Source organism: Anser brachyrhynchus (genome assembly GCF_964034855.1).
Source record: "Anser brachyrhynchus genome assembly, chromosome: 1".
NCBI classification, from domain to species: Eukaryota; Metazoa; Chordata; class Aves; order Anseriformes; family Anatidae; genus Anser; species Anser brachyrhynchus.
The window spans coordinates 50,643,491-50,667,284 of NC_137694.1; the positions used below are offsets into that span (position 1 = coordinate 50,643,491).

At 34.9% G+C, this 23,794-nt stretch overlaps 1 protein-coding gene across 2 annotated transcripts in view; it reads right to left on the bottom strand.

Moving 5' to 3' along the window:
* Positions 1-23,794, bottom strand: part of TMTC3 (transmembrane O-mannosyltransferase targeting cadherins 3) — a 36,061-nt gene that overhangs the window by 3,256 nt on the left and 9,011 nt on the right. Inside the window, exons 3-15 of one of the 2 annotated variants that reach the window (XM_080582207.1) lie at positions 23,298-23,408; positions 22,507-22,723; positions 20,429-20,647; positions 16,686-16,785; positions 15,917-16,032; positions 14,186-14,358; positions 13,051-13,303; positions 7,462-7,610; positions 4,091-4,211; positions 3,382-3,493; positions 2,530-2,633; positions 1,219-1,388; positions 169-395 (exon numbers count right to left, since the gene is read on the bottom strand). In XM_080582207.1, the coding sequence (XP_080438333.1) occupies positions 169-395; positions 1,219-1,388; positions 2,530-2,633; positions 3,382-3,493; positions 4,091-4,211; positions 7,462-7,610; positions 13,051-13,303; positions 14,186-14,358; positions 15,917-16,032; positions 16,686-16,785; positions 20,429-20,647; positions 22,507-22,695 (1,933 nt within the window). In that variant the 5' untranslated portion in view covers positions 22,696-22,723; positions 23,298-23,408. The remainder of the gene's footprint in view (positions 1-168; positions 396-1,218; positions 1,389-2,529; positions 2,634-3,381; positions 3,494-4,090; positions 4,212-7,461; positions 7,611-13,050; positions 13,304-14,185; positions 14,359-15,916; positions 16,033-16,685; positions 16,786-20,428; positions 20,648-22,506; positions 22,724-23,297; positions 23,409-23,794) is intronic. The other variant, XM_080582208.1, reaches the window with a different exon arrangement.

Genomic DNA, 23,794 nt, shown 5'->3' on the forward strand with positions numbered 1-23,794 from the left:
ATAAATTCCAAACACTACCAATAAATGACAAAGTTGACTATTACAATAAATAGTTTTTTTGATGATGCTACAAACTTCTGCTTTTCAAAAATAAATCAGTTAACTAAAAAAAGAGGTGATATGCATCTTATAAATACATAATATTTATTTAAGGAGTAACTAACATACCAGATTCCTGCATTAGCAGGGCTGAGTTGAACAATGCCAGTTTATGTGTTGGGTTGAGTTCTAGTGCTCGGTTAAAATTCTTCAGGGCTTCTGTTGGATCTTTCAGTTCAATGTAAACAATTGCCAAGTTGTACCACAGGTCTGCATTGGTTCTGTCTAGTTCTAGAGCTCTAAGGTAAGCTTCCTTAGCTTTCAGAGGCTTGTTCATTTTTAAAAGTAATTCTCCCCTGTTGAAGAATAAATTTAATCTTCAGCAATTTTTGTTCATATACGTACAAAAATAATTGACATTTTTCTGCCTTTTTTTAAAAAGAAATTAATCTTCCTATAGAAAGCAGATGTGAAATACTACTAATACTAGTTTTGTTTTGTTTTAAACACAAGAAAGCACAGGAATTGATTATATACCATTCCCCAAAGCTTTCAGCTCTGAGAAGTTTACATACAGGAGATGTATAAGCAGAACAAAAGAACCCACACACAGGAGTTATCAAGGACTCCTGATATTGGCTGTGTGACACTGCAAAAGAGTCTACACACCTCTGCACCTCCCTAAATCCCAGGAAGAATCACAACTAACAAAACAGTGGACAGAAGCCTCAAAACCCACAGTCATTTAGCCTCCCATTTATGTGCTTCCCATTTCTTGCTTTTTCTGAACCATTTTCAACAAAATAATAAAGAAAAACTCCATGATTCAGAGTAATCAGAAGTTTTTTTAGAAGTTTTAAAATAAGAATTTTAGAAGTTCAAAACTAAACAAGGAGATTAGAAATCTGAGTTTGTTATTCATAAAGATGTCTAATGGAAGCATCTTCCTATACAATGTTCAAATACACAGCATATGTGGAAACACACTGTTTGAAGTAGGAATGTATAAGAACAAGACTTGTCATAAATAATTTATTATTGCCCCAAATTTTCATCATCTTATTTGAAAATAAATCAATTCCAGAAGCTAATGCGATTGTATGAACTAAACAATGTTCACAGCACTGCAAATACACAAATGTACATTCAAGAATATGTATCTCTAAAATTAGAAAATACCTGCTGATGTAAGCCTGCTTGAAATCTGGCCTCATACTAATTGCTTGCCGATATAATTGATCTGCTTCTTCAAGGCGAGATTCATTTGCTCTAATTAAATTTGCAAGATTAATATAAACATTCAGGTGGTTAGGAGCAACTCTTGCTGCATACTTTTTACCTGGAATAATCTGCCAGAAAGAACATATGTACCAAAAAAAAAAAAAAAGAGTAAAAATATGAAAGACAATCAGTACAGAACTACTCTTCAGCCTGCTGCATTTGTTTTAGGGTAATACTGGACAGTCTACAGCCACTTAACAATTACAAATAGCAGCTCTTCCTCCAAGAAAAAAAATCATAAAAACATAACAAAATCTTTTGTCGTCTTACTTCTATGAACACGTGGAACATTACCTTAAATGGGATACAAAAGTTATCAGTTAAGCTCTGTTACTACTTAACTTGGCTCATGCAAATGGCCATTAACAACCATCCAGATCTTGTAAAACTTTCCCCATTCAACAAAGAGTATTTCTTAAAGCCTAAAATGACATTCTATCAGACAAGCCTTTTTTTTTAAACCCTTCAGCTCAGTGTAAGTACAATTTTACCGTCCACTTACACAGCAGATGAAAAATTTACATGAAAGATGAAAATGCTATGGCATTAAAACCAATGTACTGTCTACTCGAATCTTCATACTGTTTCATTGTGCAAGCTTTTTAATGTTATACTCAAGGGACTATTGATTTTTCTTGTCAGTCTCATTTTGCCCTTAACATTTGTTACCTTGCCCCAAAAATATTCCTCTTCTTTTAAACAGCTAAAGTAATACTTACTAGGTACAAATACAACTTTACAAATGGAAAAGGTAACAGAGGACAGTTTTTTACAAGTATTTTCAAAGATTTTTTTTTTTGTCGCAGCTGCAACTGCCTTCTCCCACCTCCAACACTGCATTTAAGACTTCTCCTGCGGGCTCAGAAACTAATCATCATCAATTAGCTGGACATTAAAGTAAACCCACTGTGATTAGAAACTGTAAGTGCACATTTGTAACTTGCTTATTTTGTATCCTCAATTTGAGCCATAAAAAAATCTAAAACAATATAAAAAGTAACTTAAAATATTTTTTAACAAAGAAGGTCCAAGTTAGCATTTTTTAAAGTGCTATGATTGTGTATCACCTTTTCTTTTAAGAGATAGCTTTGGGGGGAGGGAGGGGAGAGAGCATATAGCAACATGCAGCTTCAACAAAAAAATAAGAAAGTTTTATCAGGAATATAAGGTCTGAAAGAGTTCCCTCCTATGGTGGTAGTTTCTAATTACCTGTGGCATCAATGATTTAGCAATCATATATGATTCTTCGGCTTCTTTAGTTTTGTTTAAGTTTTTGTAAGTTCTTCCTACATTCATGTGGGCACCAATATCATCTTAACAAAGAAAAGAATGAAACTTCAAATACTTCATACACTGAGTATCACAAAAAATACCTATGCTTGAGTGCTGCATTAAATACAGGTACTGCATAAAGACTAGCAAAAAAAAACAGTTTAAATTATTTTTCATCTGAATTATGAAGCTAATAATTTAACTGTAAACCAAAAGATGTGTTATAAAGTTACTTGGGAAAAGGTCAAAAATGATAGGTAAATTTTCCATGTATATGTCTTTAATCTCTTGCTATAGTAGAGGCACATAAATTGAAAATTATTTACTAGGTTTCTAAAAAGAAAAAGGAAAGGTTGTCCAGTACTACCTAGAAATTCTTTTGCAACAGTATGCAAAAGAGAATAAATACATCCTAGATATCTTTTTCATATTCTTCCTTAGTATTAAGTAAGAAAATTAAATAATAATAATACTTCAAAACGAATTACAGGTTGGATGATGTTATTTTTGAATGAACTGAAATAATGGCTTTAAATGAAAAGTATATGCATCTTTCTATAGATAGAAACTTTCACTGAGGACTTTTTTGGGGAGGAGCTTATTAACTTGTAATACTAACTCATCGATATATTTATCACACTGAAAAACTACGTATCATTTAACTGGCCCTGTTTGCTGTTCAGTTGGTGAAAAACAGGTAATTCAGAACATTTTGTTAAGTAAGCTAAGCATCCTGACATATTAGGAGCAGGGAGAAGCCATTCAGCGGCAGCTAGTCAAAGGTTTTACCTGGTTGCACTTGGGTGGCTTGTATGAAGAATTGCAAAGCTCTTTCAAAATTCTTTTCATTTTCTAAGGCATGCCCTACATTGTTCCATAGTTTTGCGTTGTTCTTATTCACCTAAAAACAACAACAAAAAGATATCAATATATAACGTATTAAGCTGCATTTGATTTTCTTGCAACTAAATCTTGAAGTTGGAAAAACACAAAACATATGAAAGATCAAGCTGCTATGTGTAAAGAACAACAAAACAGCGCATACAGAACAATTACATTGAACTTCCTGCTCAACATCCATTTATTTTAGTCATTAGTACCTAAAAATTCCATGGATTTTAAAATGTAATTATTGGAAAATGAATAGATGGTTGTTCAAACTATCATACCATGCCATATTTAAAGAAACTATTTTATGCAAACCTTTTGTAGATTTTGTATTCAAACATATTGTGTTTACCTCCAGTTAAGAGAATACATTCAACTGTTTTAACACATTAAGAAAAAATTCTCGTTTCTTGTGCATGAATTCCCATGTGTGCATCACACTGCTTTTAAAGCATTCCCAAAAGCTACTAATTAGATACTGTCAACATAGAAATAAAAGTGGCAAAACAAGCATAATTTCTCTCCATTCTTATCATGCTCTAATGCAGTCAACTTTTTTTTAGAATAGCAACACAATTTTCCATTATCTCTTTCAAATAAGATACAGTACCTTTAAAGCTGACATAAACAATGTGTATTCTGATTCCCAGTCCCAGTTTCTGTGCAGTGTTTTTAAGGCGTGCGTGAATAGTACCACAGCCAAACAAACCCAAGAAATTTTTCTTAGTACACTATTAAATTAAAAAAAAAAAACAAACAATAAAATAAAGATTTATTAAAAGCACACAAACAATTCTTATTTATACTAAATAAAATATCTCCTATCCTAGGAGACAAAAAAAATGCAGAACATATTTGCGAATGGTATATTCCAACTTGCCTGAACATTAATTGTAGCAGTTCAAAATTTAAAAGGAATCTAATGTCTAATTTCAAGTTATTCACCTGTCGGTTTTTTTTTTTTCCATCACTATGCAATCTGCTTAATAAAAACAAATGCAATCCACATAATATAATGTGGAACAAAAATGTAGGAAAACTGTACTTTTGCTTTTCAGACCTTATCTGTAATCTTAGACAATGAACATGATCATGACGTCCAACAGTGAGGTTCTTCAAAACACTGTATAAAATGTAATAGCTTACAAAAATGAAACAAGAAAAACTAATGTCATCCTATCCTTTTATTTAATTTTATTTTTAATTTAATTTAAAAAAAATAATAAAAATAAATTTATTTATATAGTCAGGTTATTCCGCACAAGTTCTTTACTGAACGCATAACCAACCTTTCCCACACTGTAGCATACCTCTTATCAGAGAGGTTTGCTGTGGAGGCCACCCAATGCTCCTAAGTAAACACAATACAATGGTAGTACCTCAGTAGGAGAAAGGTCCAGTGCCTCTTGAACAGCTTATATTTTATTTTAAAAGCTGCAAATCAGGAGCACAAATCACACTCTATGACCAGCTTGTCAGCAACAATCTTCTAGATTTTTTGCAGTTTATTTTCTGCAGTTTGAACACCGCTTGGTTTAACTACACCAGATATAAAACAAACTCTAACAGACTGACCATTTGGTCTCTGAATTCAGATCTATATGTGAAAAAACGCACTAAAGACCTAGTAGTCTTCCTCCAATTATGAACATGACTTTGTTAAAAAGCTTTAAAAATATCATTCTGAAGCAGACATAGCTATCCACCTTTGCCAGCTATTTCTTGGTTTAGCTGTTCACACTCCTGTGTACTCCACAGGGGTTTAACAGAAAAACAGAAGCTTTTGCCCTCATATACAAAACGCTGCACACGCAAGACTGTGCTTGTTTTTGTTGGTGGTGGTTCTTGTGTTTTGCTTTAAAATAAATTTAATTTAATTTAAAATAAATTAAAAAGTAAAAATTAAAAGAGCAGCAGAAATGAGAGGAATTCCAACACCACAAAGCAGCTGGTGAGAACTGAGACATGCAATAAACCATATCCCCACCAGGCTAATAAAACAGTTCCACCCGCCCCCCCCCCCCCCCCCCATATGTCCCCCCATATTTCTAAAGCAAGGAGCCTATTCCACATTGTGAGACCTTTTAGAGCACTGACTTGCAATATTTTTGTAGTAAGCCACACTGCTGCCTAATTTTCCTCCCTATCTGTCCTCTCCTGGATCCTTGCTTTCTGTCACAACACTTCTATTTTTGCCACTTTGTAGTGGGATTTGTGATAATACTTTCTCCTCACTCCCACAGGGTATCACCGATTTCTCCTTATCCATTGCTGTCAGCTTTGGCAGCACCAGTTAGCACAAGTTATCCTGCAAGGATAACTCACTTCTAACGACACTTCTAACCTCACTTCTAACGACAACAGACAACATAGACTGGGATCGGCTGCCTTTCAGTTTGTCCAGATGAGCAGAAGTATGGCACTAGGGTAAAAAGGGTAGAGCATCCAGCTCAGGGGGAAGCATTTACAATGTACAAGACACTAGAAAACCTAAGGTCCATGCAAAATATGCATTCAGAGCAGAAATTTCAAAGGAGAAATTCTTATCTAAATCATTCTTTAATTAAACAAATACTGAGCAGTTCTGATGTACATTCTTAGCACTTAAACACTGAAAATTTTATCAGTAATGAAGATATTTGCACATGCTGCAGACTGATATACATGCATTACATAAACTTTAGTCAGTAGTCACCTTTGGATGAAGTACAAATCATATCTAGACAGTAATTTTTTTTGCCTAATCCTTAAAAATGATTTAAAACAGAAAATACCATGTTATTTACACAAAAGAAATATCTAGGCAGTCCATTCTGTAGCGATGTGTAATGTAAGCTACCTTGCATTCTAAAGTGTTTGGTGTCAAAGGTATTGAAAAGTATGTTTTGCGGTTTTTGTGTTTTTAAATGAACCTCCGAATACCCTCAGAATAACAACAACAATGGGAGGTGTAGGGGAAGAATCTCAGTATTTAGTATCGTAAGGACTATTTTTCTTAAGAGGCAAAGGATCAATGCACTAAAGTATCTCCCCTCTCCAACAGATTTAAAACTCCTCCTTTACTCCTATTCAGTCACTTTCTGTAATAAAAGTCAAAATACAAAAATCTGCAATTTGTGAAACAAAGGTTCTGTAATGTTTACCCTTTTCTTACAATTTGGTTCTCTCTCCAAATACAAGCTCAACCAACTTTTAAACTGATTGCTCCGAAATAACTCCAAAAAAAATATTTCTATTTGGTAAAATGGTTTGACCTAAGATGGCAAACTGCTATCTGCTAAAAAAGCGTAAGGGCCACAAACTCATGATAAAATCTGATTAATGATATCACAAAAATTTCAAAGAAATCAGTGATCTTCAGCAAAATATTTTAACCTAAAATACTAGGTTGTATAAATGAATTAAATATATTATCCTTTCACCTCACAAGGTGAAAGGTGAAATATTTTATCCTTTAGGTATCCTTTGTAGCATTAAGCTAAATCACAATTAATTTTTAAATAATTAACAATACTTAATCAGAAGACTAACTCATGATGCTGACGTTCTGACTGCACCCAACATGCATATAGGTAAATTTAATTTGAAGTATTTGCTGACGCAAAAGTGTTTTTTCCTAATAAACTGCTTAGTAAATGTCTATCCCCTAAACCAGCACTAAATTCCTCTACAGGAAGAGCAGCCAGTGTACTACATTTTCAAAGCAACACTGCTGATGGTGCATGTCTGTTTATAAATTAAAAAATATCTACTGGTCTTCTAAGTTCCTTGCTGTCATTTGCTCACACCACAGGACTGCCAAACAGTTACTCTTGGTCAGTACTCTGCATTCAGCAAGAACTTGATGCAGAACAGGACCTGTAACATCATAAATTCACACTGGTTAAAGCTCTATTGGGAAATCCCGCAGTTATAAATGTCCTTGTCTTTTATTGAATTAGGAGAAATGAGTTAAACCAGTTAAAGATAAACTTACTGTACCTTTTATTTGATAATTTCTTCCATCCGTGTGCTACTAAAATGCAGAATCCCATGCTAGGAACATATAACACACGTTCTGCTACTACAAATCCAACAGGAAAAAAGAGGTTTGATGCAGGAATGAAGGGTAGCACTATTAAGCAGAGTGCCTAGAAAAGAAATGCAAATTAATTAGTAAGCAAGATTAGGCAGTGACAGACTGTACTCAACACACAAATTATGAAGCAATTACAAAAGCAAAAAAACAAAGTCTGACATACATGGAAGATATACGTCTTTTTTTTTTTCTTTTATGTATTAAGATCTGTTTTACATTGAGACCACTCTGAGCATGGCAAGTTAGACCCTACGAATGACACTTTCTTATGCAGCCTAGTGTAATTGGTTTTCTGTACTACAGAAAAGAGCAGCTGTATGACAGAATGCTAGGACCAAAGGTCATATTCAAACCAGTGTTTTAACAAGAGCTCCACATACAAAAACATGGCAGACCTAAAACCTTGGAGATTGTCTTTCATAATAATTAACAATTATATGATGTAAACAAATTCATTTTACAATTGATTCTATTTTTAATTTCCATTACAAATCTGAATAACAAAAATCAGAAGCAACCACTGAATTAACATCCATGTTTAGATACTATACTACAGGCACCCCAAAATACCGAAAATGACAATGAAGTTATCAACTGCCTTAATTGGAGCTCTTAGGTTTCTGACAGACATCGTAACAAAAAGGTGCATGCCTGGGGGAGACATTAAAAGACAGAGAAACCCATCTGCTACAAAGGAATTGGACATGACCGATAATTACAAATAAACTAGTTCAATTATTAAATAATCACAAATAATTAATTCTAAATATATGGTCTCCAAGTTACAAAACAAAAACAAAACAACCCCCCTACAAAAATATAATATTTATTTGAATATAGTAAAAAGGATTTTTTTTAGAAATTTGCTATACAACAGGTTGTCATCTTCTGTCTAGGTAAGCAGAACTATCTTTTGTACGTTAAAACAATCAACACATCCAGTATGAAAGAATCTAGGATTTCACATATAAAAATGCTACACTGATTAAAGGTTATCTCATTTTTCATGGAGCAAAGAGTATGCACTTGGGGTATGGATCATTAACATGGATCAAGTGGTCTACAGCAATTCATTAAGCTACAGGAAAAATAAATAATTGAGTCTTAAGGATATTACAAGCATAATATGTAGAGAATATGTTGATTACTTGAGGAGAAAATTGTATTTAATGCCATTTCACATTCCTCTACCTTTATCCTTTACATTTGTATAGTACATGCTCCTTATAGAGCACCTCCCAACCTATCTCATCAAGAAGTAAAAATTCCAACATGAAACTTTAAGATAGATTTTTGTAATTCACTCTGAAATGCAGGAATCCATCATGCTATCCCCAAGCCAGTGTTCTGTATCACTCTTTCACCCAGTTACAGGAAATGTCTTCGTATTTTTTGGGGGGAAGTGAGGGTTAGAGTCATTCTGTATTTCATTGTTTCCAGTAGCTGAACACAAGCAATACTACAAAGGTGAATCTACAAAAGCAAGTTCCAAGTGTGCTTTACCAAAAAAAGTGCTGTTTTGCAGATCTTTTATTTAAAAGTTATTCACACTGAAGTAAACTTTAAAATGTGTAAGGTTTGTACATATGCTTAAATGACACCTAATAAAAAGGACTGTCTATGAATCTAAAGATTTTGGCATGGTTTATTTAGCTCTCTGCAATTTTTCTGATGGCAAAATGTTACACAAGATTTTGCTCAACTTCTTTCAGTCTCTTTGCCTCTCCTCAGTCTATTGTCCTTCAAATATAATTTCTTAAGTGACAGACTCAAAGCGCCAACGCAGATAAAAATTTGTTCTCTTCTGTTCGTTTGCTCTCTTTATCACAGTCTTTCAGCAGGTGCAAAGCTCAGTTGAAAAATATCCCAGTCAAGGCAACTGAAAAACATAAAAGAGACAGAAACATTCACATTATGCAGGGAGCAAAAAGCACATGACAGAACTCTAAAATATGACCATAAACTATAAAAAGTAAGTGAACTGCTAGATGACCATTCAAAAACTTCAGGAGACATTTCAAAGCCTGAGATACAAGTACGGGGCCTACAGAAATAAATACTGAATAGTTCAGAAGTACTGATGTCTTGGTAGATACATCACTTAAAAACGCAAAAACTTTCTCCAAGAAGCTTAAGGATACCTGTCTGCTCCTGACATTTGCACAGTAAAAAGCCACGAAGGTTTGTGGCTGAGTAGCATGGAGTGCTGTCTCATTATAAGCGAGGGCTGAGAAAGGATGGTAAAGCACTCGTTTGGGACACTTAGCAAGTATCAACAGAGATAAAAAGCTTGTATTAAAATTTTGCCAGCCAACAAAGAAGTGTCTAACCCGAAAGATTTAATTTAGAAAACAAAAGCCATGATCACAGCCTGATTTGGAAACCTAGGGAAAAGCCAATGTAATTCTAAATCTGTACTATTCATTGTACTAAACATTTTCAATATTTATATTGTAAATTATTTAAAAAGGTCACTTAGCCTAATAGTCAAGTTTTCTGACTGCTCAAAGGGATAAAGTAAACACAAAATACAAGAGAATTTAATTCCTCATACATTGTTTCTAGGGCATGTCCTTCATTAACGTCAAAATAATTGATTATTTCAAGCAGCATAATGACATCAACCTGCCAAACCATGTGTTCTGATTTATAATACACAATCCCATTTTCTGTTAGTTTAATATTGTCAGTTGGTAAAATAAATTGGCTACTTTGAAGAAGCAATTAATCTGTTTTGTCCTCTCCCAATTCTGTTATTTCAAAAAGGCAATTTTAGAACCTACAGCAAAACTAAAATATGACGAAGTAGAACACAATGCACCCACTTACCTGAGTTATGCTTTGTGGAGATGATTTGTATCAAACAGATGCTGGCTGAAAATGGGTCCTTCAACTTTTCCGTCTCTCATTAATGAGTTCAACCTGTGAGATGTCTTGTGGAGAACTGTGGAATGTCCACTGTCACTCGTGGAAGTGGGAGAAGGAATCTATTTTTCTGTCTTGTCCCTCAAGAAGTACAGCACCCACATCCAAATCCACGTCAGCAAATACAGAAAGACATGTTAAGACAAACTTGCGGCCTCCCTTCTCTTTTGCATTTTGGATCCATCTCCTTCGCATTTGATTTGCAAAGTCCAAATAAAAATCTTTATTTCTGCAGCAGGTTTGAAGTTGTACTGTTTATGATATCATGAACAAAAATAACTCGAGACTTTTCCCTTAGTTCAGGCTTCAGCATGAGACCTGAGGGTCTCATAGGGCTAATGCAAGAGCCAAAACATGCTAGAGATTTCTAAAGGCAGAAGCTCTTTACAATGCCCTTTAGGACTCCTTCAGAGTGATGCTCATTAAGAGTTCAAAACCAGTGTGAACAGTCATGCTTTCAACAATGCTGTGCTGAAAACACAGGTGGCATCTAGGTTTACTACGCATCTAGGCATACTAGGTGGCATCCATGCAGACAACTAAAATTTGTACCTGCCAGGGAACTAATTTATTTTGACTAGCACAAATTCAGGCTTTTACTGGAAGAACCGAGAACCAAGTGTGGAAAAAAAAAAGTTTAAAAAACCAGTATTTCAACATAGTTATCTGGAAAACTGCCATAAACTGTATAAGTGGGTTTCACTAAACAGAGATTCAATTTCTTCATTTTAAAGATTGTACTATGATCTCTCTAATAAGAGAAACTAAGAAGCCACAGTGAAGAAACCGTTCTCTCCCCCTCTCTCCCATGACACAATATCCTGTCTACATCAAAACATTAATGGTTTACTGGTAGGCAGAAACGGCTTTTGGCCTACAGTGCTGTTGCAAGTTATAACAATTCATTTTCAATATTTTATATTGCATTCTCATCTAAGAAATTAGCTTTCAGGCATTTAGATACGTCTGGAAAAAATCCGCATCATACAGAAGGTTATATATACAATAAAGGTATATATGAAACAAAAATAACTTTTGTTCAACAGTGATTACAGTGTGTTTAAGCTACACTGTAGATCACAGGTTCAGCTGAATGAACTCAGAAGACCCTTGCTATAAAAATCACTTGGAATAATAAGAAAAAAATGCCCTTGAACAAAAACTAATGTTGAAAACAATAACCCTTTTCTCTTCTGAACTTTACGAGTTAGGAAGTAAAGGAAAGTGTTGGGAAATAAAGTTCAAGAGCAGTCTTATGAAAAAGGGTGTACCGCTCCCCGTACACATTTCCACTACTTTCAGTGCACTGGATAAAAAATGTTTCAGCTTCTATAAAAAGGAACATTAAACTACTTATTTACATTTAAGAACTATAGAACTACTTTTTTTAAACACAATGTTTAGTTTTGAAATACATATTGTCCAATAGCATTAAACTGATTTTCTGGGTATGTCATCTTGTGCATTTATTATACAAATAAGCTAAGTTTCTTTTGTTCATATGCTGTTTCCAAATTCAGGACTAGAAGCTTCACCAGCTATAATACAGATCATTTATTTTCAAGAATTTTCTAGTGAAACAATCTGCCTTGCTCCATGACAAGACCAAAAAAAAGTATTAGTCAGAGCTGTAATGTTAGGTCTCTTTGAAATGTATCCAAGTTGGTCTGCTGATTAGCAAAGAAATTCATAGCTTTAAATTGTGCATAAATATTCCCACCCATCTGAAACTTCCGTTGGCTAGAGTTACATATTTTAAAAAAAGCAGGGTATTTCTGAAGCAAGCTCAGATTTATACTTGCAGATTTGTTGCAGGCATAACTGCACCACTGACTTAATGAGAAACATAGTATCGGTTAATCATTCACCTTGTGAATTTTTTGCAATAGCCACAATCAAAAAGTGGCTTTTTGGGTGAAAAACACTAGCTCCTTTCCATTTCCTCCAAAATATTCTTTCATGTGAATCCATTTCAATTTTAAGGTTGTATACTAGTGAAAAACAGGAAGTGATTTGATAGCTGACAAAACTTAGTTTTGCCTTAGAATATGGAAGAGTCTACAGACAAGTGCCTTCATTATAAAAGGCGAAAAAAGGGGGAAAACTTGTATACCTAAATGCCAAAATATGTCCTTTTATATCAGAAAAAAATCAATTTACTTGCTAAATATGTAGAATAATTACTGACGTTTAAGTAGAGTTTGAAGGATGGAAATGCATTCTGATCCTCAAATTTAAGTTCTACTGAAAACCCCAGTTTGCTGTCCAAGTTCTGAAAACTTGAGAATGGCCACAATACAGTTGGCAAATAAATAACAATAGCCATACTTATTCTCATCTCATCTCTTTTTCTACATCTCATCCCTGACAGAGTAAACATACTTAACTGCGGTTTAACAGGTTTATGGCTACAACGATTTTTCTCTTTTCTTATGTATTCATTTTAGCCCAAGAGAAGATGCATGACTGGGTCACCGCAGACTAGGCACATGATCAAACATCCTGAGACAGTTACATTCTCGGGGAGAGCAGAACAAAAAGGAATATGAAACATGCATCATTCATACCATCAGTACAGTCTTGGAGGAATCCCCCGAATATCGGAGACTGAAGACAACCAAAGATCCCAGAAAGCAAAAGAATGTAAGGGTGGCAACATTTCTAACATCTAACAAAGACTCCACGAGTGGAATAGTTCCCATTGTCCAGTCACAGCATAACTCTGAGGGGTTGAGAAGAAGCCAAGCATTTACAGGGAGGAGGTAGTTGAAAGTCAGCTGCCTTGCTGGAGATGGACTTACAGCAGCTGGGTTATCAAACCTAAAGCAAAATAAAGGAGAAAAAGGAGCTTTTAATGAAAACAAGTTATGGTCTTCATCGACTGTATGACCAGATGCAAGTAGTCTTTAGATTCATAGCTAGAACTGCCAATTACAGCCATGTACAATATCCTAATCTTCCTGCATTTTTCAGGAACCACACAATTTGGGAACCACACATTATGACGCATTTTAGCACAGAACGGAATCTCCTCCAAGATTCTTTAAGAAACTTGTTTCGGATATAATCAGCATGTTTCAACAATGACTTACACTACTCTTCCTGAAGTTGGGTTCAATGGTCCTTGTTATGTTTTTAAAAATTTGCCTGATCTTTCGGGGAAAAACATTTGATTGTTGTATTTTTATATTACTTTACATTTTAAAATGTTAAATTGCAGTTCCTACCAGTACTCATACATTTATCCTCAGGCACCGTATCTGAAGTTAAGCATGCTTTCTGCATAATGCATGTCTAAAACCAAAGAAATTATTCATATGTAGACAAGGAAAAACTTGTTAAAAGTTCTGAAGTACTCAGCCAAGGTTCAAACACACAGCCAATAAAAAAAAAATATTTCTGTAGTAAAACTTAATTTTGGATTATTAGAGCCAATTAACAACCAAAAGTTTTTTAAAATTAGTGCATACTCAGATAACTTAGTACGTTGGATATTTGTGTCAACACGTACTCAAATATACTAGTTAACAATTTGACAAAAATTGTAGAATTGTACAGCAATTCTACAATAGGAAGAGCAATTCTACAACAGGGAAATAAGTTAGACTCTTCAGGTAACGTATCTTTGGCCATTTTATTCAGACATCGTTAAGCCACATCTTATGTATCAGTATCTGTAAATAAGAGACATTTTCCTATTACCTTGTAAACACTGGAAGTTGAGACTGGATAACCTGGACTCTGACAACAACAAGAAGCAGTGTACTGAACATTAGTACTATGAGCTTCAACAGTGTTTGGAGCATGGAAAACGGAATACTGCCCTTCCCTCGAAGAATCTGCACAGCTGTGTCCAACAGCACTGGCAATGTATACTGCAAAGGAAAAGGTGTTTTTAATGAGTGTATTCATTAACTGAGGTAATATAAGGTAATTTTTTAATCTTGTTTTTCTGTAAATGCATGCTCCAAATAGTTTCTTAATTCAGTTTTGTAGAGGTTTCATATGCCCGTCCCTAAAGTCCACCATTCTAATAAAAATAATTCTATTTAAGTATTTTTAAGTATTATAACACTATCATAGTGTAGTGCCATATTTTCAGACAGATGAAAAAACATGTACCATCTTCAAACAGAGTTCAAATAAATTTTTTTTAGAATTATTAGTTGCTTTGAAAACCTGTCCCATTATCAAAATATCAAGGCACAGTAGAAATACAATTTATTTCTTGATTAGCCCAGGGTTTCTATTTTATGTCTCTACTGCAGTAACCCATCTGTCCTTGCCGCATGAACATTATGATCTTGCACATTATGTACCCTAATTTCTTCCCTGTGTGCCGACTTCTTTTCTTATGTCTTCATGTCTTGTGTTATGGATGACTTACTGCTTCACGTATACCATCTGACTAAAATACAGGGATTGATAGGGTTTTGAGAAACAGTCAAACTCAGTTCAAGTCCCAACCTGGATTTTATCTTTTCAACTCAACTGACTTACATGAACTTCTTAAAACTTTAATGAAATTGAGGATCATATTAAAAGTTACTGTAAGAGAAGTAGTGGTTTGAAGTTCTTCCTTAGGAATCTAGTTTGAAAATTACATGTTTATTAACGAGGCATACAAGGCCAATAATTACAAACATATTCCTTCAAGTACAGAAATGTGATTTTGACATTTTAGCCTTGAAGTCTGCCTCGGCATATATTTCAGCTTTTACTGTTGTAGCTTTTACAAAATATTCCCTCAAATAATTAAGGAGTGGTAAATTAGAAAGATGGTCTTAGTACACGCAACTATACCTCTTTAAATTGCATATGGTTTGACTATTAAAAAGACAAAAATTATTTCACTGCAGGAAAATTTTTTCTCTAAACAAGTTAACAGGAACTTCTCAATGCTCAAGATGAATCCTATCAGATTAGAAATTAAAAGTATTCTTAGAGAAACAAGTTTCATCAAAGTATTACTTAAATAGGCTACTCCAAAACATCTGGTTATTCATAAGCAAATGATGACATGTGATTGTAGATTGTATGTTCTCTATTTTTCCTGAAGGATTTAAAAACAACCAACACTCCTTCTTTATGCACCTCAGACTTTAGCCAAGACTGTTACATGCTTGTCTTTGCAAACCTCAATCAACTAAAACCTTTGGTTTTCATTAAGACATGTTGACTCTTCATCAAGTAGATTTGGCAGTATCTCTGCACGGTGTGTAAACAACAACTTAGAAGCCATTTGCTTCCCTCCCCATGATCCATGTATTTTAAACATCAATTGAGTCAACAGAACACCTCAAAACATTAATAGAACTATAGAATTAGCGTGAATTGACAAAATCAGTGTTGAAATATCATGCTTCCAAGTATTTGATAGCTCTTTAGAGAAATTCAAGAAGAAATCAAATTTAAATTTCAATGACATCTTACCCCTTGAGCAATAAATACTTCATACACACAGCATATCCCCACCACCGTTATTCCTTGCTCTTTACACAGTGTTGCAACAGCTACTAGAAACACAGTCACTGCAATTGGAGTCCACACTGCAAATCAAGAAGACACTATTGAAAATGTTTCATCTTACAACACAAAAGCTTAATAAAGGAATTTTACCTAAGAGGTGAAAATTGACTCTATGTCTGAACACGATCTAGAAATTTGCCATTTGGACACACCCTATAAGCTTACTCAATGTGCCATTTGTTATTACAGGATTCTCAGTCTTACTCTACAGACATTAATTCACCAGTTAGCAGTTTTAAAACTGCCTCCTCCTCTTAGGAAAGCAAAACCCAATCTTTCCTAACTCACCAGGATGCCTTTTCAAATGTATCTTTTAAAGGCAGTCAAAAGTCAAACTGCTTTTGAAAAAGAGGCCACTTCCTACATCTCTACTGAAATTCTGCAGCTTACTGAGGCATCTCGGCATGTTTCCACTTACTTGCATCAATAAGAGTTACTGCAAGAATCCCCTTGTCATTAGCAAACTCTAGGTTTAACAAAACTGAAAACCTGCTCAAGCATTGAAGAAAACAAAAGGCAATTTATGGTTGAAAAGTGAAACTATAGGGGCATCTTGGGGCTGGATGTTTTTTTGTACACACTTGTTGAATAACTAGTATATCCACATTACCATTTTAGAGCTCTGTTATCCCTGAAACAGAAATTAAGTTACGTATATTTGTCAGTCATTTACCTATGGTATTATCTGGCCCTTTAGATTTAGTATATGATAAAAAGGCAGCTAGAAAAAAGATGGATGATAGAAGTTCTGCTCTGCCCACAACTCCAGTTACCTAAAAGAAAAAAAAAAACACAATATTATTCCTTTAGTGATTATTCTAGCACTAAACTAGTGCATGACCAATATACTAACAGGATATGCGTAAACACAGTCTGTAAACTAGCAAAAAAGTCTAACGAGTAAGACTGCTTTCAGTTCAATCAGTGCTGAAAACAAGACTATGATATCCATAGCACCACTATTAATGAGACAACTCAGAAAAGCTGTACTATCTTATCTCCAGTAACAGCCACAATTAGCACTTAAGACAGAATTTGGGTGGAAAAATAACTTTCTTAATAATACTTCAAAGAAACTAGTTTTCATCAATAAAAGCTGTAAGTGAATGTGACAAGGCCTGTCTTACATAAAGATCTTGAAGACAGTGGCATACAGAAACTATAGTGCTTATTTTTGTTCACACCTTTTACGACTGTCTGAATGAAGCTGAAAGTGCTCACTTGACTGCTGCTATGGCAGGTCTGATCTGAGCAGTCAAAAGTTATCAATACATCGATGGCAAGCTCTGAGCAACAGAGTTAAAGAATGACTCAGGCTTATTGCAGGTTTAGCAATTTTGAATGATAATTTGGTTGGCAATATGAACATTTCAGGTACTGCTCCCTCTTGGTAGTCACAGAGGAATGGATTTTATGAAAATTTGGAGGAATGATAAAATGCAGAAGGTTGTTTCAGAATCCCCAGTGAAACACAGACTAATTTACATGTTTCCATTGTAGAACTTGCATGTTTTCCTCATTGTCCCCCGCTTCCTTTTAAATCTATGGTGCAACCAACAGCCATGGATGAAAGACAGGTCACTGTGTTAATACCTACTGCAGTAGTCACTGTTCCTACCTGACCATAGCACCATTTAGGACTGCCTTTCCTCCTAATTTTCCCTCTTCTGTAATGTCTCTGATTGCATCCAGTTTTCTTTTTTTTTTTTTTTTTTTTGAGTAAACTGGTTGAAAGTGGCATATTAAACCAAGGTAGACAACCATATTTAGCTAACAAAACCTCACAGCTCACCATGTAATTGTGATGATGCTGAAGTCTGACTCTCAGCCATCCAGACTGTGCTTAAAATTTTTAGTGCTAGGTACATTCTTAGACAAGCATGATTGATCAAGCACAGCATAAAGAGAAAGTAATTCAATATCCAAGGTCACAGTGTTGGAAAAAACTATTCAACTCCGATTTTGAAATCATTCTCTGGTGCTTCTGTTAGGATTAGCTTACGTTTACCAAAGGACTCACTGAAACATGCACGGATACAAATCACATTCCACAACTGATATGGCATCAGTGATCGTGTTAGTATTTTGGGTAGCATAGAGGTGTTTATTTCAAAAACATCTTAAGATTTCTCAAATTTTTCAAGTATTCCTGCTCTGTATCACAATTATTATTATCACCAGCATTAAAGCAGATATTAAGGAGAACTTAGATCTGTTGAAAGAGATCGCAGGTAAAGCAAGTGTGCTGGTATGCTTCCACAGTCCCCAGCCAACAGAAAAGAGGCAATTTCTGGATACAAATATGACTTACAAAAAAGAAAATTCTAGCATTTACAAGGTTAGTTGACATCCCACGAGCAGTCTACGTGGTCAGCATGCCTCTGGCCAGAACAGTAGCAAATTAGGATAGACTGAGTGGAACTAGAATGACTGAACTGGAATTCCAGAGACAAGGACAAATGAGACTACGATGCTGTTATTCAACCACTTTCTTCAATTTTTTTCCCCTCAGAAAATGATATATTACCTTCTCAAGAGCACAGTTTCTCTCTGAAGTCGAGCAGAAAATTTGTCCTCTATTTATCCTGCTCTGTTAGTTTTTCCAGAAGAAATCAATTTATCACCAGACAGGTAAAAGTTTGAAATTTGTATGTATTGTATCTACTATCTCAAACTCTTTACAACGGAGTAATAATAAGTAGGACACTAAACTGAAGGTATTTAATTCAGATACATTTCAAATATCAAAAGAAACAAGTGGTATCATCAAATGCTATGAAAACTAGGAATGAGACCTGTTCTGGAGTTGGTTTTGAAGTCTGAATAAGTTTGTTGGCACCCAAGTCCAAGCTTCTAGAATACAGCTTTTTATTACCTCGCCTCTTTATGAACATGCATAAATCAGAACTTTCAACTATAAGAAACCTTTCTTGGTTGCATGTTACATGGAATTCTCCATGCAAACACTTGAAAGGATAGTATGTCTCAAAATCAGAAGGCTTATATTGAAATATATGGGGAGAAGGAAGAAACGTATTTTTGAATATCTAAGTAAAACAGCACGGGAATTCAGTTAAAATTGCATTTAAATCTCAGAGTTTTAAGTACAGAATCAAGTTCTAGTAATTGCATAGGCTTAGAGTGCCCTCTTGTGGCTAATATCAAGGATTGCATACACTACCAAATGTTTTTGCTTCATAACTGTTCTTCATAACTTTCTAATACAATGCCTTACAGAATAAGATTTCATTCAACAATGTTTTACAGGATTTGTACAAATTCTTGATAACTATTGCACAGTACTAGAAGCAGCTGTGTTACTGTTATCTCATATGGAATCTGACAGTTTAAGCAAGATAAAGAATACTGAAATTCATAGAATCAAAGAATGAAAGAAGCAATAAATTTATCACTAAGCCACGAACCAGTAATGTAAGACACTTGTAACTACTCCTGCAAAGATGCTATCACATTTGCTACAAACAGATAAAGCCAAACTTTGAAACTTAAAGCACATTTTTTTTAAAGAAACAGAAAAATGAGTGAAATTAAGAAATTAAACCCATACTTCCCCCAAGAATTTATTTTTTTTCTGTTTTTGAGCAGAAAAGCAAGCAAAAATTCTTAGGCATTTAACTTTTGTAATTTTAAACACGATACTACCTTCTTACAGAAAAGAAATTAGTAGCTCAGACAGCAGCCAATTACAAGCCTTATGAACTTACTACCTGTAAAGATTTGCTCAAAATATGTAAATGCAGGCGTCTAAATTGCTACTGAGAGGGATTTCTGTCTTCAGAGAACAAGACAGAGGTTAGAACTCTGGGAGTGTTTCATAGTTGTGAAACACCCCTTTAGAATCAATGTAAAGCTAACTATGAGAGGCATATATATTTCTTTTTTCTTATATCAGATACTTTCAATTACAGGTTCAAACAAAGACACCAAGTCACTAAGTTGAATGTAGGATAGCAATAACAATCCTAGAAAGAGTCCTGCTGGGATAGATATAATGACAAAAAGTAGGACAAAACAGACTGTGATTAGTGTTCAGGAAATAAACTGAATTCATGAAAATAAATTAAGAGGTGTTGATAGTACTTATACAATGCTAGATGTAGCATCCGTGCAAGATAAAATAGTCGTCATAAAAGTGAAATGTCTGTGACAGAGACTAAAGTTATCAAACAAGTAAATGAACATTTCCTTACTTTTCAGTAGCTGTATGGAACAACAAACAACATTAAAGTCAGTCACCTCCACCACTCCTTGCAAATGGCAGAGTAAACGGTACACATAAGAAAAAAAAATCACACACATTTGGAGTTCCAATATAGAAAGAGACACACAAAATATGAAATCTAAGGTTACAAAAAAAACCAACTTGAACAAGTTAAACACAACAACTTTACCTACCGCTTCAGTATGTATTGGGTGCACTGCAAAGAGCAAGGATGCAACAACGCTACTCCTGTTGTCCAGAAAAAGCTTACAGACCTTGAGGAAGACTACACAAACCACTCCATGAAAGATGAGATTTAGGAAGTGGTAAGAAACTGCATTTAACTCGCTGAACAGGTAGTTTAAACGAAACGTGAGAACTGTGAGTGGCCGGTAAGATTTATGACTCCTCTCCTAAAAGGAAATAAATAAGTCACTACTGTATTATAAAGGTACTTTTACTCCAAAATATCATTCTAAAAATCTGTGCCTTCAAGATTTCCCTCCACTGTTCTCAGACATATACCTTCAAAATAAAAACCTGAAAATCAGTAATACTAACAAAGTCTAGTGAATTAAATGAAAACTCAATTTCAAGTTAAGTTGTTGAAACAAAGAAGTTAGTTCTGACTTTTTCCAACTTATGTGTAGTATTGATATATTACTCAAGTGTTTTGATCAATTTGACATTTCATGTTTTAGATTAATATTTTCAGAAAAACTTTGTGCACTCAGATAAATATATTATCTACACATTTGCAACATGTCTACCAGTCAATGTGTCTATGTTGCCAGTTACTCCCTTCATAAGCCTTTTTAAAACCTTAACACTTGGGGGTTCTGAAGGACAAAAAGGTTGACATGAGCCAGCAGTGTGTGCTTGCAGCCCTACTGCAGCCTCGGCTGCATCAACAGAGGAGTGGCCAGCAAGGGAGGGAGGTGACTGACCCCCTCTGCTCTGCCTTGTGAGGCCCCCCTTGGAGTGCTGTGTCCAGGTCTGGGGCCCCCAGCACAAGAAAAATGAGAGCTTGTTAGAGCAGATCCAGAGGAGGGCCACAAAGATGATCAGAGGACTGGAGCACCTCTCCTGTGAAGAAGGGCTGAGAGAGTTGGGGTTGTTCAGCCTGGAGAAGACAAGGCTCTGGGGTGACCTTATTGCAGCCTTTCAATACTTAAAAGGGGCTTATAAGAAAGATGGAGAGCAACTCTTTGCTCAAGCAGATAACGGCAGGCCAAGAGGGAAATGGTTTTAAACTAAAAGAGGGGAGACTAGAGGTTAGGAGGAAATTCTTCCCTCAGAGGGTGGTGAGGCCCTGGCACAGGTTGCCCAGAGAAGCTGTGAATGCCCCATCCCTGGAGCTGTTTGAGGCCAGGTTGGATGGGGCTTTGGGCAACCTGGTCTAGTGGGTGGCATCCCTGCTTATGGCAGGGGTGTTGGAACTGGATGATCTTTGAGGTCCCTTCCAATCCGAGCCGTTCTATGATTTTGTGAGTTTAGGAACCCATATATTCTGGATGAGTACTGAACTAGATGGCATCTGAAAGAATCTGGAAGCTTTTGTTATATGGTTATATGAAAATTATGTATCAAAGTCTATTTATTTGTAGAGCTAGCAACCCACAACGAACTAACTTTGTATATTACAGACATGAAAAAAATGAAGATTACAAGGTGGTATGCTTTGATAAGCAAAACACCTGTGACATTTTTTTCACTTGTTCATCAATGGCACCATGTGTGACTTTATATAAATTTTTTAGCCGCATTGCTGTTGTATGACATTAATCAACAACTTTAATGCCAATGCAGCTTTTCAGATAAAAATGTAGTGACTCAACATAAACCAAAAGCTCTGAATTCACATAAAGATACTTATTCAAATAAATTAAACAGATTCAATCCCTATTCTCCAACTCTTAGATTTGTTGTTTAAGTGAATTATCTTTCCTTCTGGACTGAAATTAGAAATAAATACTATTGTATGTCAATGTCTAGCTTTTCAGGAGGAGAAGGGAAAAAAAGTAGATTTTTCCAATTTCTGTATTGGAACTAGATAACACACAGAGTCTCGAAGTATGATATATGATTTTCTTACAAGTTCTTTTACTGAACAAAAGAATACATCTGTTCTTGATCTGACAGTAGAAAATACTAACATTACCAAATTTCATCAGAAACAAACTATTCTATTAAAACCACAGTAGGGGAAAAAATACAAAAGCTGACTGTAATTTTTTCCCCATTTCCTCAAAGTGTTCTACAGACAGTTTACCTCAGACATTGGAGTCCCCCAGAAGTCATTCTGAAACAGATTTTTTAATGGAGTAGAAGGATGTAAATCTTTGTTGTCCAAAATTGCTGAAACATCATCAAAAACAAAGCCGCAGAATAGACTGTTCCAGTAGCAGGCTGCCACCACACCAACTATTAGTGCCACTTCCTTCAGGCTTACATCAGCCATCTTCCCTAAGAGCTTTCATGGACAACAGCTGAAATAAATAGAAAGAAACTTGGGTGGTTTTATTGACTAAAAACTAAACTTGATAAATAAAATCAAATTAAGACTTTTGATATAAGTTAATGGCACTATATATCAGTAACAGAGAAAGCTTTCCTCACATCTCATTCATTCTTTAGACAATTAAGTGGTTAAAAGAAGTACTTTCATTAAAGAGTTTCACGCCACAAAAAGCCCTCAAAAAGTGGATACTGTCTCTACTGCATTTCACATTTTACTAATAAAGAACTGAAATTGAAGATGACTTGTGATGTGATTTGTAGCAGATAGTTGTGCAGTTCAAGTGAATGCTACAAATTGGAGAACTGTGAAAATTAAGAGCTCTAGAATCCTGGGTAAATTAACATGCTGACAACTCAGAGAATGAGGTTTTAAAAAGGACAGAAAATGTGTTAATTATTTTAAGTTGAAAGGTGTTTCTCACAAAACCTTTCAAAATTCATTAACAAAAACAATTTTCAAAACATTCTGAAGAACAAACAGGACTCTTGTAGAGCAAGAACAGGTAAAAAAGGACATTACTGATAATAAAAAGTTAAACTTACCATTGAAGCTCACACTTTGCTCTTTCGCATTCTTTTTAAAAGTTCACAAAAAGGTCATTTTTTCCTCAACTCTGCCCATTGCGCTGATGTCAACAAATGTTCATGAGAGTCCTGTCTCGAGAAAAATAGCATGTGAAGAAAACAGCACAAATAAACCTTGTATTATTTTATCCTATCTTTCATAAACTTCCTAATCTATAGAAATTATTAAATAGCAATTTTATGACTATTTCATAAATAATACATAGGTGGCCAGGTCAAAAGTTCAAGTTACTATGTATCAGATTGTTTGGAAACAGTTTTGCCCTGGAAGAATAAGCAAGAAGGCAATTACAGTACAAAGGCATTCTTTCTGACCACTGGTTGACACAACATGGCTTAGTGCCAATTGTTTGGACTAAAGATACTGAAAGACTACAGACAGTTGAACAGTGACTTAGTTTTGAGAAAAAGGTGAGATTTATATAGAGAAATAAGGAGAGAAATTATATAGCATT